General features: G+C 36.5%; 3 protein-coding genes across 4 annotated transcripts; 2 read left to right on the top strand and 1 right to left on the bottom strand.

Annotated features, from left to right (window-relative positions):
• The first annotated feature begins 190 nt into the window (after positions 1-190).
• On the top strand, positions 191-3777 carry LOC105767387 (G-type lectin S-receptor-like serine/threonine-protein kinase SD2-5). Its single transcript, XM_052631351.1, has 3 exons — positions 191-397; positions 576-706; positions 1122-3777. Exon 3 carries the CDS (start codon positions 1136-1138, stop codon positions 3611-3613), a length of 2478 nt encoding a protein of 825 aa, XP_052487311.1. The 5' UTR covers positions 191-397; positions 576-706; positions 1122-1135; the 3' UTR covers positions 3614-3777.
• Positions 3778-4257: 480 nt separating this feature from the next.
• Positions 4258-8610, top strand: LOC105767386 (protein WVD2-like 5). 2 transcript variants are annotated; one of them, XM_012586899.2, is made up of 9 exons: positions 4258-4627; positions 5050-5287; positions 5379-5621; positions 5735-5775; positions 5857-5925; positions 6070-6166; positions 6257-6328; positions 6408-6518; positions 7621-8610. In XM_012586899.2, the coding sequence occupies exons 2-9, from the start codon at positions 5054-5056 to the stop codon at positions 8101-8103; spliced, it is 1350 nt and encodes a 449-aa protein (XP_012442353.1). In that variant the 5' UTR covers positions 4258-4627; positions 5050-5053; the 3' UTR covers positions 8104-8610. The 2 variants fall into 2 exon arrangements, with proteins under 2 accessions (XP_012442353.1, XP_012442352.1); XM_012586898.2 differs by having other exon boundaries at positions 4259-4627; positions 6067-6166; positions 7621-8563.
• A 943-nt stretch (positions 8611-9553) lies between these two features.
• On the bottom strand, positions 9554-13536 carry LOC105767384 (EIN3-binding F-box protein 1). The gene is made up of 2 exons (XM_012586896.2): positions 13229-13536; positions 9554-12290 (listed from the first exon to the last, which is right to left on the bottom strand). Exons 1-2 carry the CDS (start codon positions 13251-13253, stop codon positions 10357-10359), a joined length of 1959 nt encoding a protein of 652 aa, XP_012442350.1. The 5' UTR covers positions 13254-13536; the 3' UTR covers positions 9554-10356.
• Positions 13537-18512: the final 4976 nt, after the last annotated feature.

Raw genomic sequence — 18512 nt, 5'->3', positions numbered from 1 at the left:
CAGCCAGCCAACAGGGTTCCACCCTATGTTTTTGTTGCACAAACACTTTTGAATGGTTCTTCGTCCTTTTTTCATGGAAAAAAATTGGATTCTCAATTTTCTGCAATTTATTTTCTTACATGCATTTATTGGATCTATCAACCAAACCCCACCCCATATAAAAACCTAAATACTCTTTTTACAGTTTCTATATCATCTTTGGAAGAACAAAGCACTAGAAAACACAAAATAATAATAAAAAAAAGAAAAGAAAAAAGAACAGCTTGAAAAGGATGTAAAGGCAGCTCAGATCTCTCTTCAACTCAATGACAGAAGCAGAAACAGATTTAGGAAAAAGCCAGAGACCCATGTTTACAAATCCACTTGTTTATGCAAATTTCATCCAACAAAAAATGAGGTGAGAGGCAGAGAGCTGCCCTTTTATTCCCATGTTCTATGCTCTCTTCAGTCTCTCCCTTTTGACCTTTATCTTCTTCATAATTGTTGCTGGTATAAACTGGGGAACAGTTATGAATTTGCTTCTCTTTTTACCACTGTCTGTGTTTATCCAAATAAAAGCTTCATTTCGTGGCCAGGTGAAGAGCATCCATCAGTTCTAGTTAGTCGGTCCGGTCCTTTTGTACGTTCCATTTCATGGTCAAATGAGGAGTGCCCATCAGTTTGTCAACTTGCCTGATTCTGCTCCGTTCTTTTGATCCTATCATAGGTATGTCTTGCTTGAAGTTTATCAGTTTTCTTTTTCTTCCTTTTGTGCTGTGAAAACCATTAACTGGTTTCCCACCCTGAATTGTTTTGCTTTCTTTTCTCTTCGTATTCTAAAATCCAAACTTCTTTTCTAAAAGGACTAGGACTAGGTATAGTTAGCTTCGTGGGTCTATATCTTCAAGTCTGCTTCCTCTATGGCTAAAATTTTGTGGTCCAGGCAATATGTTTCACTTTGTGCCAAAGATCTGCCAATAGTGTTTTGGGAGGAGCCTAATTGATTAAATTCCTGAAACCCAGAAATTATGCTTGCCTAGAAACCCTGTTTGTCTTTCTTCATTTCATTTCATTTCTTTTTGGGTCTTTCGGTGGTTATCTTGTTGTTCTGTTTTAAGAAGATTCTTTGTTTTGACTATCAGCTCGGAGTTTTGTAATGGAAAGTGGGGATTTTATTCGTTTCCTGGGCTTTTTTGCACTGTCTAGCCTTTTTCTCTCAGAAATCTGTACGGCTAGCATTCGAAGTACTGGGTCGATTGATCCGGGTTTTCAAGGCACTCAAATGAATTGGATCGACAATAACGGGTTGTTTCTTGTCTCTAACAACTCAGCATTTGGTTTCGGCTTTACAACTACCTCGGATGTCACATTGTTTCTGCTAGTTGTCGTGCACATTGATACTACGAAAGTAATCTGGACCGCTAACAGGGGCTCCCCTGTTTCAAATTCTGACCCCTTTGTGTTTGACAAAAACGGCAACGTGTTATTACAGAAAGGAGGGAATGTTGTTTGGACGACAAATACCAGTGGCAAAGGCGTTTCTGCGATGGTGTTGCAGGATTCGGGAAATTTGGTTTTGCAAGGGGATGATGGCAAAGTAATGTGGCAGAGTTTTGCTCATCCCACAGATACCCTTATTTCGGACCAAGAATTTAGACAAGGAATGAAACTTATAAGCGATCCTAGCTCTACTAACGTAAGCTATATTCTCGAGATCAAGTCTGGCGACATGATCCTTTCGGCCGGTTACTCGACTCCGCAGCCATATTGGTCCATGGGGAAAGACACGCGCAAAAACATTAATAAAAACGGTGGAGAGGTCACTTTAGCAACTATTGATACAAATTCATGGAGTTTGTTTGATGAAAGCAAGGTCTTGTTGTGGCAATTTAAAATCTCAGACCCTAATGATGCAAATGCCACTTGGATTGCAGTGCTGGGAAATGATGGCGTTATATCTTTCTTCAATCTCCATGCTGGAAGGGCTGCATCATCAATAAAGATTCCAGATGACCCTTGTGGTACACCAGAAGTTTGTCAGCCATATTTTGTTTGTTCAGCACCTTCGGACAGGACTAAGTGCCAGTGTCCATCGGCGCTTGGTTCGGGCTCCTGTAAAACAGGTATTATCTCTCCTTGTGGTGAGAGAAAGGAATCTGTAAGCCTCGTAGATGCCGGAACTGGGCTCAATTATTTTGCACTCGACTACGTTTCTCCATCATCGAAAGCCAATATGGATGGTTGCAAAGCGTCCTGCATGAGTAATTGTTCTTGCATGGTTGCGTTCTATGACAACAGCTCAAGGAACTGTTTCCTTTTTGACCAGGTTGGCAGCTTCCAAAACTCTAATCAGCCGTCTAATTTAGTTGCTTTTGTCAAAATGTCGAGCAATGCAAATGGTGTAGGGAATGGAGGCGGCAACAAAAGCTTCCCATATGTTGCGATTATAGTAGTTTCTACGGTTCTTGTTATTTTGGGCTTACTCTTTGTGTCATATCGATACTACAAGAAAAAGAAAAAGGTTCCAGGATCTCCTGATGATTCTTCAGAAGAGGATATCTTCTTGGAGAGTTTAACTGGGATGCCTACTCGGTTCACTTACAATGACCTCCGGGTTGCTACAAATAGCTTCTCGGTTAAGCTCGGGCATGGAGGATTTGGTTCAGTATACCGAGGAATTCTTGCGGACGGAACTCAAATTGCTGTGAAGAAACTGGAAAGCATCGGGCAGGGAAAGAAAGAATTTCGAGCTGAAGTCGGTATTATTGGCAGTATCCATCATGTTCACCTGGTGAGATTGAAAGGCTTTTGTGCCGAAGGAAGCTATCGACTTCTTGCTTACGAATACATGGCCAATGGTTCCTTAGATAAATGGATCTTCAAAACAAACAGAGAAGAAGAACCCTTGCTGGATTGGAGAACAAGATTCAATATTGCAGTAGGAACGGCGAAAGGGCTAGCTTATCTCCATGAAGATTGTGATGCAAAGATTGTGCATTGCGACATAAAGCCAGAAAATGTATTGCTTGACGACCACTTCCTAGCCAAAGTCTCGGATTTTGGCTTGGCAAAGTTAATGACTCGAGAGCAAAGCCATGTTTTCACCACTCTAAGGGGAACCAGAGGGTACCTTGCACCTGAGTGGATCACAAACTACGCAATATCAGAGAAGAGCGACGTTTACAGCTATGGTATGCTACTGCTCGAAATCATCGGCGGAAGAAAAAACTTCGATCCGGGAGAATCTTCAGAGAAATCTTATTTTCCATCCTACGCTTTCAAGATGTTAGACGAAGGGAAGCTGAGAGACATCCTCGATTCGAGGCTGAATCTGGAAGGGGAAGATGAGAGAGTTTACACTGCTATCAAAGTTGCATTATGGTGCATACAAGAAGATATGCACTTAAGGCCATCAATGACCAAAGTTGTTCAAATGCTAGAGGGTCTCTCCCCTGTTACAAAGCCACCAATGTCTTCTCCATTAGGATCTCGCCTTTATTCAAGTTTCTTTAAATCGATGACCACGAGCGGAGAGGGCACATCCTCGGCCTCCGCCTCCGCCTCCGCCTCGGGGCCATCAGACTGCAACAGTGATGCTTATCTTTCAGCCGTGCGGCTTTCTGGTCCAAGATAACAATGGCTTAAATAGGAGAGTTTACTGGAATTATTCCGTAGATTTGTATGATGTATCATGTTTAGCGTCTCATCTGGCCTGTATAGTCGTTAGATTATTACTAAAAATTTTTGTAATACCAGCTATTAGCTAATACAAGTTTTAAGTCTTATTAGTTTTGATTACGACTCTTCTAGTTTGGTGGTTATTAAAAATAGAAAAAAACCAAACATAACCAAAATTCTTTATCTTGTCTCAACTTGGCTTGAAAGCATTTCTGTTTTCTGCATTATCAGTGTATTAAGCAAAGCGAATTACTCTGAGGTTGACTAATTGGTTTTTAACTGATGTAATCAATTGTACTATAATTATTAAAGTGTCCTCACAGTTAAGAAATTATAATTTTTTTTCCGAAGCAAAAGAACGAAAAACACTTTGTAATTAAAATTTGTAATTTGTGTAACGTTTGTCCAATCTAAATTACGACATATTTTATTTTGTGACCCAAAAAATACATCTTCTAGTAAGGGGGAGGGAATAGTGTTTAGTTACTTAACAGTCCGTAATTCTCCAAAATTCCGGTAATAAAGAAAAAAGAAACTGTATGAAAAGTGAAAACCGTATTGTTTTTGTTAGTCGTTAAAAAAACGTATTTGGTAACCGTATTTTGCCGGGGGAGTGGTCATTTTCGCATGAAAGGGAGGGTTACCTGGAAATGGATTTGAAAGCCGCTCGTATCCTATGAAACAACTTTCAGCTTTGAAAGAAATAGAATTCCTACAACTTTCAAGAAAAGAGGGGAAAAAACAGAAGTTCAATTTCCAATTAAATTTTAACTCGATATAAATTTGAAGTTTATTTTTGAACAAATATAATTTTGAAGATCTTCCTGTTTAGGTGCTTAGATCCTCTGATCTTTACTGTTTATGTTACCAGCTTCCTTTTCCTCAGATCCTTTGGATTTATTTTACTAATTTCTCGCATTGATCTTCTTCTCGGCTTCATGGAGATCTGATTTATCGCACGTTTTACGAGGTAAGAAGCAAAATCAGTAAAACTTTCTCTCTCTCTTTTTTTTTTTTTTGAATTTCTTGTTTGTTTGATTCCTATACATGTGAAGCGAAATGTGATAGTTGTTTGGTGGCATTGGAGATCTTTGTACTCATTGGTGCTTTGCTCTTCTATTACTCGGTTTTTGACTGATTCGATTCCGCTTTTTAAAAATTTCAAAGCAAGTTTTCAGTTTACTTTTCCCTTGCTGTTTATCTGCAAATATAGATCTAATTTGCTGTTAGGATATATATACGTGGATAGACATAGACCAACAAAAATTAGTAAATATTGAAATTTGTATTGCCATTACGGTTTGAAAATTTTTTAAATCAGTGAAAACGTGATTTCCTTTTGCATTCTTTGGGCATAGGCTTACCATTTTCTTTGTTTCATTTTTGTCACAGTGTGATGGATTCAGAAAATATTTTGTCTTCGGTTGGGCTTAAAGTTGCCCATCAGAAAGGTGTTTATCCACAACTTCGGGTGTGTGGGGATGATAGTAGTTCAGATAATGCGAATGGGAGTGTTGAGGAAACCATCGAAACTTATTTGCAGAATGGAATGAATGACAATGTAGGAACTGGGGAAGCTGGAGAAGACTCCGATGATTTCGTTGAAAGTAATGCATTGATTGATTCTGAGGTAGTATAGTAAGTCTGAACATTTTGTTTGAGTGCTTTTATTAATTACCTTTAGTCTGATTTTGTATCCATGACTGTGTCTGTATTCTTAGGAAGGGGAAATAGAGGATAATATGAAGCGATCCAAACCTCAGAAAGTTCAAGGCAAGACCAAGAATGAGAAGCTGTCTAGTCCTGGAAGTGTTTCTTCGGCTTTAGTGAAGAAAAACAAAGATGGAAAAAGTGCAGATGTGCCATTAATAGCTTCAAGTGCTGGTTCTGTTGCTACAATTTCAGGTCTGAATCAGCCTCATAAAAACAGACCATTTAGTGAAAGACAAGCCAATGCATCTAAGGTTAGAATTCATACTAGTACTACTTTCCTGTTGTGATCGTTTTCTGTTGTTATTTTCTTAATAACTTTTCCTGCCTTTCTGATCGTTGCCTTTCCTCTATCTTCTTATGACAGCAATCTGAAAAGTCTGATGTAGCCTTGTCTGAAGGAACCACGTATGTGCTACTTGTGCATATGTTTCAATTTCTTCTCGTTCCTTTTTTTGAACTTTTTTGAACTGTTCTATTGTTTTACAGGGAGAAACCCAATCTCAAGCCTGTGAAGAAAGGGCCTCTTACAAAATCTGAAGGAGACTCAGAGTCCTCGTATCCTTTTTTTAGTTTGAACTTTTTGTTACTGGGATTGTGGGTTAAAATGGGTTCTATTTGAGTTTCCTTCAAACTGCACTCTATAGGTTTCTGTTCTTCAATTTACCATGTTTATGTTTATCCTTAATTGCTTCATGGAAGCCCCACTGCAACTGATGCCAAACCTTGTAGGGTTAGTACTCTTCCAAAATATGGATTCTGTTTCAAGTGTGATGAACGGGCTGAAAAAAGGAAAGAGGTTGGTGCTTATTTTATATTGTTGATTTATATTGTGTATTCTTGCAGCGCTTTTACTTAACTTTTAAGTCTCCAACAATGTTTTGTGCAGTTCTACTCTAAACTTGAGGAAAAGATTCATGCGAGGGAAATAGAAAAGAGCAACTTGCAAGCTAAGTCCAAGGTATTATTTTGTGATTGTGATGACTGTTGGTCCAGAATAATTTCCTTCTTATCGTAATAATATTTCAATTTTTTGCCAGGAAACTCAAGAAGCTGAGATTAAGATGTTTAGGAAGAGTTTGAACTTTAAAGCAACGCCAATGCCAAGCTTCTATCAGGAACCTTCACCTCCTATGGTGGAAATAAAGAAGGTTAGTTGAATGTTCTGATGTACAAAATGCTAGAAATTAGCATAGGAAAATTTGTCGCTGTAATTCAAGTTTAATGACAATGGCATGTTTATCATATTCTTTGATTCTTTTTTCTTTTCCTTTTGGGGTTGAGGTGGGGGGAAGGGTAGGGCTGAAATGCTGATCATGGCGCTGCCTAGGTTACTTTCAATGTTTTATCTTTAGGTTCGCCACCTTTCCCAGTCATACACGTTTGTTGTTCGGGCACTTGCACGTCTCTGCTCATCATTCTACAAGAGCTGTTTTCTTTTCTGCAAAATGCTGTTTTAGATTGTCGAGTTGCAAGTCATACGTCTTCTATGTCAATTGTCATTGTTAGTTGGAGCTGATACATATAGCTTGTAACAACTTGGAACTGGTTAGCAATTAAATCAATGTTGTTGTAATTAGCAAAAACCTTTCTCAATGACATCGAGTATAAAATTGGTATATTACTGTCATGAGGTTGATCTTGAAGGGCTGAGTTTTCTGTATGTTATGTCGGAAGATGCTAACTTAGATGTTTTTCCCCATATTTTCCATTGTTTATTGGTACTGTGCTGCTATTTATCAATCCTTGTTAGACCATGTCATGTTGTTGCCACATCTCTCCTTGGAGCAACCTTGTACGTCCCCATTACTTGTAAATGGCGCCAAGTAATATCACTTTATGTTAAGACATTGTAGCCAAACGTTTATTATCCTAAATATCCTAGTTTTTGCACGATGTTTAAAGTTGTTGACACATTTACTTTTATAGGAAGTCCAACTTCACTTTAAGTATCGTCAAAGGAGATTTTATTTCGACCAACATTTATCTGTTTTGGTTGAACTTCTGAATGTATAACTTTGAATTGAACTGCTTTAAGTTGCTTTGGCCCATTCCTCATCTCAAAGACCACTTTATTTATCCTTTCCCGAGTGTGTGGAGAGATTCATCATTCTATAATATATTTGATGTATTGCTTTGGATGATACACATGTTAACCATGGTTCAACTTTATTTCCATTTTGTGTTTCATATGGGAGCATTGGATTTATCGGGATATGCAATATTGATCGTTTTTCTATTGCCTGGATGCAGCTACCAACAACAAGAGCTAAATCTCCAAAGCTTGGTCGAAGAAAAAGCACAACTCCTTTGGACTCTGATGGTAACAGCAATAGTGGCCACCAATTAGGCCGGCCAAGTTTGGATGAGAAAGCACATCCAGGTAGCTCTGCCAAAGTAATTTCCCCTGTCCGTTTAAAGAAGCCACAACGGAAATCTCTTCCCAAACTGCCTTCTCAGAAGACTAGTTTGTCCAGTACAACAAATGAGGAAAATGCATCAAAGGCACTCGATCAGGGATCAACTGTATCTAAAGCAACTACTGACGGAAAGATAGCCTCAGTGTCATCTAAAGTGACAGAAGAGAAGGCCACCTTATCTAATGTGACAAATGGGGAATTATCTCCATCCCAACAGCAGGAGACAGTTTCTAGAGCTGATTCAGGTGAAAGTCAGGCTGACACAGATCGAGGGCCAATGGTTGGAGAGCAAGGTTATGTGGACTTGGTACAATAGCCGATTACATGAAGCACCAGGCAAGGCAATGGTTTGAAGCGGATGTTCATATACAAAGCTCTTGACCTCATTTTGCGTAAATAAAGATGTCTAAAGACTGAAATGATCAATGAATCAAGCACGAAAAATTCTACATCATGGGTTAACGTTGCCTTCTATATTCAGCAGCTTTGGTTGTTTCGTGTGTCACTTGCAAAGGTTGCTGGGCTTGTAGTTAGGATTCCTGCTTTCCTGTTTGAACCACTGTATGTCAATCCTCCTTCACCAAGTTGTCCTCCTAATTTTCGGAAATTTTGGAGTCTGTTGCTATTTGAGGATCCATGATCGATCGGGGTTTGTCCAAACCGAATGGAAACTTTGTTTTGTGAATTATGTCCATTTTAAACTTGTAAATATGCTTACATTATTTTGCAGACTGAGCATCAGTCAACCTGCTGCAATCAATCTGACTTTCATTTCATGCCTGGGAGGCAGGGGGCACTATTTATAGTATACTATGATTGAAAATTTCAGAATGGTCATTAACCTATTAATTTTCTTTTGGGGGAACGGTATGGTTTTACCGGATTATACAAGCAATGTTTGGCTCTTTGTTCGAATTAATTTGCAAAGTCAGTCATTTGTCTGATATCGTACTTGCTGCAATTATTGCGTTATAAATTAATAGTTCACTCATAACTCCGATATTCAGAGTGTCTATCTGGAATTTATAGGAATAAGTAGTGAATTTTACATAATTTCTTTGAAGTGATTAGGTGTCCAACAAGTGACCTTAGCTCGAATCAGGCTAGGTCTTGGAGCAAGACTTTTTGAGTTAAGCATTTGATCCATTTCATCTCATTTTCTTAATAAAAGATGTTTTTTTATCTAAATATATTGTAAAATATACTTAAAATATGAATATAAAGGACTTTAATTTTTTAATTATTAAAATTTTATTCGACCCCATATATGGCTGTGTATGAACATGACTGAAGACCCCCATATCAAGCCCAGCTGAAGGAGCAATCCTTTATTCTCTTTCTCTTGTGACAAGATTTGACAGATCAATAAGACGACGAATGAGAAAATATTTTGCGTTTAACTTATCTTTCACAGTAGCATTCGGGGTAATGCTAACCATATATAAATAGATTTTTATAGATTTTTTTGTGATTATACACTAATTGGAATCCACAAAGTCAAACTTTATATAATTGAGATGCTGAACTATAGCTGATAAAGAAAGATCATGTTCCCACTTTATAAGATGCTTTTTCCAACAACTCCAGATTTTTTTTTGATCTACTGTAGCTGAATGTAGACTCGTGATCATCTAGACAGATTAATAGTTTCTTCAGAATTTTTATTTATTTCTTCTAACATGCTAGGAAAATGAAGTTAAGATCATTCAGAAACAACAGAATTTATAGGAAGATAGATCAGTCAAATTAGCAGATTAATATCAAGCTTTTACATACATAAACTTCGATCACTTTTATTAATTATGGCACAGAAACATACATGCATGACCTCCAATGGCAGATTTAATGCTACTCAGATTGTTCAGAAAGGTTACAAACTGCAGTTCAGAGCAAGTGAAACCAGCAAAACTAGGGCTTGGTAAAAATAAAACAAAAACAACTCCAAGAGTTGTCATGGCAGACTACATAAACTGCTGCCATGGCCAAAGCCCATGAAAGCTAGACACCACACTTCGAACTGCCAAAAGCGAACCATAACTACAATGACTCGAGATCTTCAATCCGCCACCGTAAGAAAAGAAAAAGACCCAACCATCACGTGTAGAACATTTGAGTTCAAAAACGTGGGAGACTCGGTAAAACCAACTATGATGGACGAAAGACAGTAACAAATAACAAAAAGCTTAGCTCAAGCAGAAATGAACATTGCTAAGCAAAAACACCAGAAACCCAGCAGACTAAAACCTTTACGAGGAAGGAAGAAAAGATTACCTAAAATCCGGAACCCAGCAACAACTATATTCTCAGGGAAATCCGGCCATGAAGAAACCAACACCCATTATTGGGATTCAAAACCTGGTAACAGATCTCTGATGTAAAGAGACCTGCAAAAAAGAAAAAAGGAAAATGGCCGTATTCCCTGGAAAAGGGGACTGAGTACCGGACAATGGAAGACCCATAGCTGATGGACCCAAAAACTACACAAACTGCTAATACTAACAAAGGCTATTCTGATGCTTCTCGAAGGGTCAAAACCCGAGTTGTTGACAATCCCATACTGCAACATCGTTTAGAAAAGGATATCACACCTCCATAGCTGCTCCACTAGCAGGTCAACTGCACCACTACTGATTGCCTTGCACTGCTGTAGATTTAACCCCAAGAGGGTCTGACCCAATTTTCCAAGTGATGGCAGGCTTTTGTCGGAGACCAGATTGCAACCAGACACAGATAGGATCTGCAGATTGATCAGATTAGAACAAGCAAGAGCTGCAATTCCAGAGTCGGTTATTGTGCACTTGGAGACATCAAGATCACTGAGCACCCGACAGTTCTCTGCAATTGCAACCAAGCCAGCATCACTGACCTTGCATCCATCAAGGTTCAGCATCTCTAGAGTCCAACCATGCAAATCAGCCATCTTACAAACAACTTTGTCACCCAAATTGGGACAACCGCTGAGATTAACCTTCACCAAACCGGCCTCACAACTCTCGAGCAATGGGAGAAACCCAACATCTGTTATTCCATGAAGCCCACTCAACTCCACATTCTGCAGTTGAGGGCACAACTTCCCCAACGCAGCCAAGCTAGCATCACCAAACCCAGGGCAGTTACGGATAGACAGTGATCGAAGGGACTCACAAGGTGGTAGAGGAGGCAATCCTACATTTAGGTCCTTGATCCCCAAGCAGTTCATAAGAGAGATAGCTTTGAACTTTGCACCACAGTTAATAAGAGAACCAAAAAACCCAAATTGGGTGACCCTGTGGCACTCCTCCAGTTCCAAGCTCTCTAGTGAACCTGCTGCTTTGGCAAAAGACACCAACCCATTATCAGATAAGAAGGCACACTTGCGGAGGCAGAACTGCTTCAAATTCGGGCAACCCTTGCCAATAGCTTCAAGTCCCAAATCTGTCACTCCACGGCAGGCTTTAACAGTGAAAGACTTCAATTTCTGTAGCCCATGACCATTACCCATAACCCAGAAGCCCTTCTCAGTCACATTTGGAAGGCTAGTGAGAGATAGGTCAGTCACTGCCTTGCCATAGTGCCCAATAACGGCTAGAGAGACATCGGTAATGTTCAAGGCCTGAAGCTTTAATTTTGAGAGGGAATATGAGGCTGAAGTCAAAAGGCTTGCAATTCCTTGGTCTCCAAGGAGGGGGCAATCTTTGATCGAAACAGACTTTAGGTTGGGACAGCAGCGAGCTATTGCTTGGATACCTTCATTTCCAATGTTTGCACAACCTTCAATGGTCAGATCAGTCAAATCAGGGCAGCCCTTTGCAAGGGAAAGCAAAGACTCATTAGTAATAGCAGGACAGTGGCAAAGGTCAAGCTTCTGTAGCTGGTGACATCCCTCAGCAATCTCACAAAGACCACCATCTCCAACAGTAGCCAAATTCCACAAGGAAAGAACCCTTAGAGAAGGACATCCACGAGAAATGGCCCTCAGGCCAACAGCAGTCACTCCACGACTGGAATTGCTTCCTCTAATGAAAAGCTTGCCCAATCCTCCACGACCAGCAGTTCCAACAGCAATAGCAGCAAGTCTAACATCTGTTGCTTTCTTCCCTTCCAAACTCCTAGAGAGGTATCCACCTGCAACATCCTCATCTTCAACCTCAGAAACATCTCCACCCTTCTTATCTGTGCTCTCATAGTTAAGATCCAATGCTTGGGTGGTCTTGTTGTCACTGATTTCATTGCTGCGGATGTTGCTTACAATTGTAAGCCAACGCTTGGAGACACAAGCGCAGGAACTCCTCTCTTGTCCCCCAGGTAATCGTCTGAAAATTTCGAATAAGCATTCATCAGGGAGAACCTCAATTGATGGTTTCTTCTGCTCAAACCTCTCTCCAGAGAAAACAAAAGGCGCACTGATGCGGGACCTCTTGCGAGAGGGAAAATATACATCCACATGACGTCCAAGGGACAAAAAGAGACTTGATTCCTTGGGGTTTGTGTAGATCGACCCCCCAGGGCAAAAATCATCAGTTCCTGAAAACCAAGATAAGAAAACATCGATGAGAACACAGAAGTACACAAGACGATAATAAGAAAATCCAGCTAAGAAATCAAGTTGTTTGACCATATAAAAACTTTCAAAAACCACATCTCTACCAATATCATTTGGAACAAAACAAAGAAAATGAAAAGACACCCATGAATATTTTCTTAGAGGCCAAACTTTCGACTCCAGTGGTTCATATGAAGCCCCATAAATGCAAATCCACAAGATCCATGAACTATATGGGGCTTTGAACCTATAACTCATAAATCCATCTCAAATATAGTCCCACAGACCCATATATTTCAGAAAAATCAACCTACAACCCAAAAAGAAAGCCATCTGAACCTTAAACCTTAGCTGATCCCTTCAGAATAGACCAGATCTACAACCAAAACCCCTCTATTGTTCTCAACATGAAAGATACATAAAACCACAAATAGATCCAGGTAAGAAACACACGTAGCTCCTCTGCAACATCAAAATCTCCCATAAATTAGACAGGTCACGGCCTGATCTACAACTAGAACCAGTTCACGAACTTGGGTATTTAAAGAAACAAAATCAGCAACTAGAAAACGTAAAGTCAACTGGAGTTCTTCCACTAGATCAACCTAAATCCGACTAATTCACAACCAAGACTCAAAATTCAAACTTTACCTAATCAACCAAATACCAAAGAAAGACCCTTTTGTAAAAATCAAATTGGGATTATATCAAAAGCTATAAAAATCATCAATGATATTTCACGATAATAACAAAGATCAGTACCCTAAGCTACCATGTACGTTCTCAAACTTTTTCCATATTGAAATAAAGTATAACCTAATCATATCCGATCTACAAACCAAGTTGAACAAAAACGAAATCAAAGATACCCACATAGAAAAAAAACGAAGCTAAAAACTAGCAAAGATGGAGAAATTACCACTAAAAGAAAAGAGCTTTGACATGGGTACAGCTCAAAAAAACCCCGGAAGGTGAAATCTGGACCGTTAGCCGCCCAAAAACCCTCCAAAGAGAGAAAAAAGAGAGACCCGACAAGGAAGAAGGCTAAAACGTCAACGTATGTAGCTGGAAGACACGAATGCATGAGATGGATTGGAGCTAGAAGGACATGAAAACCCTATCAAATAGGGTAAAAAAAAGAGAGAAGAAGAAAAATAGAAAGTGTGGAGGAAGAGCAAGGAAAAGATGGATGAGCAAAGAGAAAAAAAGGGATGGTTTTTATGATGATAGGAGAGAGATTTGGGTACGCGACAATACACATTAAAATAACCCACATGCAATGTATCTGAGCTGAGAAAGTGGAACGCTTTGCCGTTTCCTTTCAATACCGCTTACCGCTTATTGCTGATTTTTTTTTTTCTTCTTTCATTATCGCCATGTGTTTGGATACTCAATTAATCTATACATTACTCCGTCACGGTTGTTGAATCCTATAATGGAATAAGCTATTCTTAATCTACATATTTGGGGATAGGTTGAGGATTTTCCATGAATCGAATCCAATTTTGATATCAAGTAAAAAGATTGCTGCTAAATTTTTTATCATTTCATAATCATTCAATCAATTTTATTTTTTATTATTTTATGTAGAAGATTCTATACCAATTACACAATATATCCGCCTTGCAATTTTGGAATATATTTATTCCTTTGAGATTGAATTGTGGGTTAGGTTAGAAAATGAGAAGAGAGTATTAAATTTGGGAATTAATGCATGTTTAAAGTCAAAAGAAAAATACTATTATTGTGGTTTGGGTGTTCTAAAATATAATTTAGAGGAAATAAAGGGGAAACTTCTTAATTAGGACCTACTTAATTAAGTGGGTACATGTACATGACTTGGTGTTTTTACACAATGCTAACAACCAACCAACCATTCCTGCAAGATTAATTCAAGGAATTTTTAGGTCCACTCTTTTTTTTAAATAAAATACTATATTACAAATTGGATTTTAGCTCAGTTAATATTAGTACATTTTATCTTCCTATTTACGGGTTAAAATTGAGTTAAGATAATTCTAAACATTGTATGTCTATAAATACTTATTAACCGATCGCATGAAGATTAGCTATTTCTTTATAAATTGTTTAGGGTTAATTCCTTTGATTAAGACTTTCCGTCAAATCATCATTTTAGGTGTATGATGTGAAGCATATTTAAAATATATTATTTTTATTGAAGCATATTTAAAATATGTTAATTAAATTGTAAACATGTGTGTACTTACCTTATAGATAACTTGAATTTGAAGCGATAAAAACAAACATGTCAATTAATTTTGAGATAATATTTTCTTTCTTTTTAACACAATAAATTCATGCTGTTAACGTTGCAGATAGACACGTGTTTATAATTTAATTAAGAATGACAAATTTTGAATTGTCTAATGTATTTCGATTAGGTCTGCCCTAAATGGAGTTTTGTTTTTTCTACTGAAATGCAGGTGTGAGACGGATTTTTTTAAATAGCGAGTATAGAGAATCCGCATTAGCAGACGGTCTGGAAATTGTCTAGGAAATGGGGCTTAGAAAAGTTGAATGGGAAAGTGATAATTTGTTGCAGATCAATCAACAGAACTGGGCAGGCGAGGAAGCCTTGGTTTGCCACATTCTGAGGATTTGCTCAAGACCTTGGATGGTTTGTTTCAAATATACCAGCATAAATGAAATTGAGGTGGGCACATATAAAATATTTGACGACATGTATTCATCTTCATCCCTTCATTGCTATCCTTAAATTTAATCCATTTACTTTAAATATATTTTACATCACAATAACTTAATTAATATGACACATTAAGAATTTAATTAAAATACTTTAAATACTTTTTATCAATAAAATTAAGAGAAATCAACCCAATTGCTAAAATCATTTGGCGTTGAATTCCAATAATTTTGTTTTAAAACATGTTTAAAATATTTGTATTGTTGTTGTTATCATATACCATGCATATAACAAAAACATGTATTGTCTTAGGACATGCTTCAAATATATTGATTTGTTATGATCAGAGCAAAGTTAGGAAATTCTTTTGGGACCGAAATAGAATTTTAATTGTTAACAGTCTATATTTTTTAATTTTAAATGATTAAATTAATTTTTATAATTTAGGGTCAAAGTGTAATTTTACATTTATTAATTTTAAATTTTAAAATTTCTAAAAAACATAAATAACAATTTTCAATTTAAGGGACTTGGACCCTTCCAGCCCCTAGATTCACCTCTGTATATGATATAACTTTTGAATTTAATTATTTCATAATCACTTTGAATTCTAACATTTTATTATGGTCCAAAAATAATAATAATTGTAACTTTTATTATGTTTAGGTCTCTACTTTTACTGCATAAATTTTAGATTCGAATTATTTCGGTTATTAATTTATTTATATTTTCAATTGAATTAATTTTAAGCATATATTTATGGTTGTAACTTGTAAACTGAAGAAGGAAAATAAATAATTGCAACTTGGAAAATACCGCATGCAAGGCTATTAGTTAATTTTAAACATATTAATTAATATTACTTCATTGCCAAACATGATTTAATATGTGGTAGCTTATTTTTGTTATTATTATATTATATTATTAGGCTTAATTAGCTAGGTTAAACAAGCTCAACTCGAAATCAATGAAAATTAAATAAAAATCTTTTAATTACAAGTTGTCTCTTCCAACTCATGAAATCCAGAAATGCACGTGTATGCATGCATTTCATTATATATATATATATAAATATAATTGCTAGCAGCTTTTGCTAATCTCCCAATCTTCATTTGCATATGCATTCATATATAATTATAGGTTCAAGTTGGAATTTTATACAAACCTTTTGACGGATCCAGTTGTGTGTCCAGAGATGAATCCCCCCATGAATTAAGGACATTAATAATAATAGCATAAAAGAAATGACACCCATAATTACGCAGAGCTAAACCCAACTCATATGCATTGCATTATCGAAGAAATTAGAGCAATTAATATTATATATAAAAATGTATATTACGTGTTGTCACTAACTCAGTGGACCAAGAAAATAATACGAAAAGATTTGGTAAGGACCCCGTACTACCCTACACATTTATTTTCAATATTTATACATGAAAATTTTGGTGATAAAAACCAAATAGTGAGGTCCATGAGAAGGACGTGAAACGGGGAAAGCGTTATTAAAGAAAAAAAGAGGGACTTAATAATTTATGGAAATAGAATTTTTAATATTAATGAGAAAAAAAAAAAAAAGCACCACTAGTTGTCCTATAATATATCAACTTGCAAATTGCAATGTATGTGGGCAATAGAAAAGATTGATGGCCACATACATACATTTCCCATATCTTAAATTTCAACCACACATGACACTAGGAATATTAATCCACAGTTTTTCAAACATAAAAAAGTATGAATTATTTTATAAATTAAATTTTTTTGAGATAATTAGTCACCAAAAAATAAAGATATTTTAGAATTTAGACATTAGTTATAATAACTATATTGTACCAAGTGCATTTATTGATAAACTTTATATTAATTTCAATATATTTAATAAATAGAATAATCCTAGAAAATATTTTTAGCTATACCATTTGAAACATAATCTGCCCCACCTCCAACGGCAGTCCAACCCTGCCCCTCATAGGCAATGGCACTTCTCAAATATGAACATTTTGACTTGGAAAAATATCGGTATTATTGATTAGTGTAAAACATACATAAAAAACCAATTGATGAGATAAGATGAAATTCATAGTTTAGCAGGCAGGGTTTGAGAGATGACAACAACTATTTTCCCATTCTCAAAATTTAATTATTGGTTATTATGATTTGAATATATAAAACTTTTTTTCCATATATATGTTAATTTTAACCATTAAGAAGCAAGGAATGCAAGAAAATGGATAGGTTCATTGTTCATTCTGGAATGTCAAATCAGCCATATACAAGGAAAACGACGTCCTTCCATTTGAATTATGTGTAGAATTTTGTATTAAACGGATCTAAATTTAATTATTAATTTTAACGGGATCAAAATGTAATACTTCCATTTTACCTAATGACCCAAGTTTCTAGGTTAGTGTATATACTAATGATAACTACGGAACCTTTGAATCTACCCCAGTTCTAGGTTACTGTGTACACATGAAAAGTATAAATATTATTTCTAGGTTACTGCATACACATAAATATATATATATATATATGCATCATTTGAGTTTATCACAGGCAGATGCATAGATTATTCTTCCCAGGTTCATTGATTTTTAGTGAACGTAAATATACGCTTTTGACCAAAGATTAAGGTTCCCTTTCTTTTGTAATTTAATTAATTTTTTCCCTCTAAAGTTGCATATCACTTGCATTAGTATAAGCATAAATAATTAACAAATATATAGCATTAATTATTTTCCTAGGTTGTTATTATTTTAAAATTGATTTTAATGTTTAAAGTTGAAAGTTGAAACCAACCACTTGGACTAAAAATCTTCCATGATATCCATGAGGGACACTATTAAATTATAAAAGGAGCAAGGACCATCCCCAAGTCTTTCTTTATCTTCTTATCACTACTACTTCTAAATGTGCCCAACTCATCATGTAATGTGCATATTCTCCATTTGACTAATCTATTATCATCAACCACTTGCTTTCTCCATTTATTTTTTTTATTTTTTGGGGTGCATTAATTAAGGTGAGGGAATTACCTACTCACTTCTCTTCATTCAATACGTGAAACCTCCCAGTTTCAATCTATATTTATTCTATTTCACTGTTTTTATCATATTAATTTTTTATATATAAAAAAAGCAAATATAAATGACACAAAATATAAAATGGGACGTGATAATTGAAAAGAAATTAATTTTAAAATTTAATGATATAAAGTTAATCATAAAATGCTAATGGTATTAAAGAAAAAGAAAAGCATAAAAGAGGAACAGGGGTTGTTGAAAGAAAAGACAACTTGACACCGGGTTCTTTGGCTCAATGATGTACGTGGTAAAAGGAAGAAAAAAAAAGGCTGACCATTTGTTTTGTTTGAAAGGGGGGCAAGGAAAAGATACGAGTAAAGGATGGGGGAAATAGTGGGGCCCAACAACGCCCACTTTGTATGCTGGAGGATGAACAAGCCATCTTTTCTTTAAATTTGGTTGTCAAATTCGATGCATGCTTCCAGAAACAGTGACTTCATTAGCAAGTTCCA

Source organism: Gossypium raimondii, chromosome 5 (genome assembly GCF_025698545.1).
Source record: "Gossypium raimondii isolate GPD5lz chromosome 5, ASM2569854v1, whole genome shotgun sequence".
Lineage (NCBI taxonomy): Eukaryota > Viridiplantae > Streptophyta > Magnoliopsida > Malvales > Malvaceae > Gossypium > Gossypium raimondii.
The sequence above is the reverse complement of the archived record's forward strand: the minus strand, read 5'-3'. Positions and strand labels throughout refer to the sequence as shown.

Excerpts from the sequence above, each read along its gene's own strand:
- LOC105767386 (XM_012586898.2), top strand. The coding sequence starts at position 5,054 with ATGGATTCAGAAAATATTTTGTCTTCGGTTGGGCTTAAAGTTGCCCAT. Across the intron at positions 5,288-5,378 it reads ATGCATTGATTGATTCTGAG|GAAGGGGAAATAGAGGATAA; the intron begins GTAGTATAGTAA and ends CTGTATTCTTAG. Across the intron at positions 6,519-7,620 it reads CTATGGTGGAAATAAAGAAG|CTACCAACAACAAGAGCTAA; the intron begins GTTAGTTGAATG and ends GCCTGGATGCAG.
- LOC105767384 (XM_012586896.2), bottom strand. The coding sequence starts at position 13,253 with ATGTCAAAGCTCTTTTCTTTTAGTG. Across the intron at positions 12,291-13,228 it reads AAAGCTCTTTTCTTTTAGTG|GAACTGATGATTTTTGCCCT; the intron begins GTAATTTCTCCA and ends CTTGGTTTTCAG.
- LOC105767387 (XM_052631351.1), top strand. The coding sequence starts at position 1,136 with ATGGAAAGTGGGGATTTTATTCGTTTCCTGGGCTTTTTTGCACTGTCT.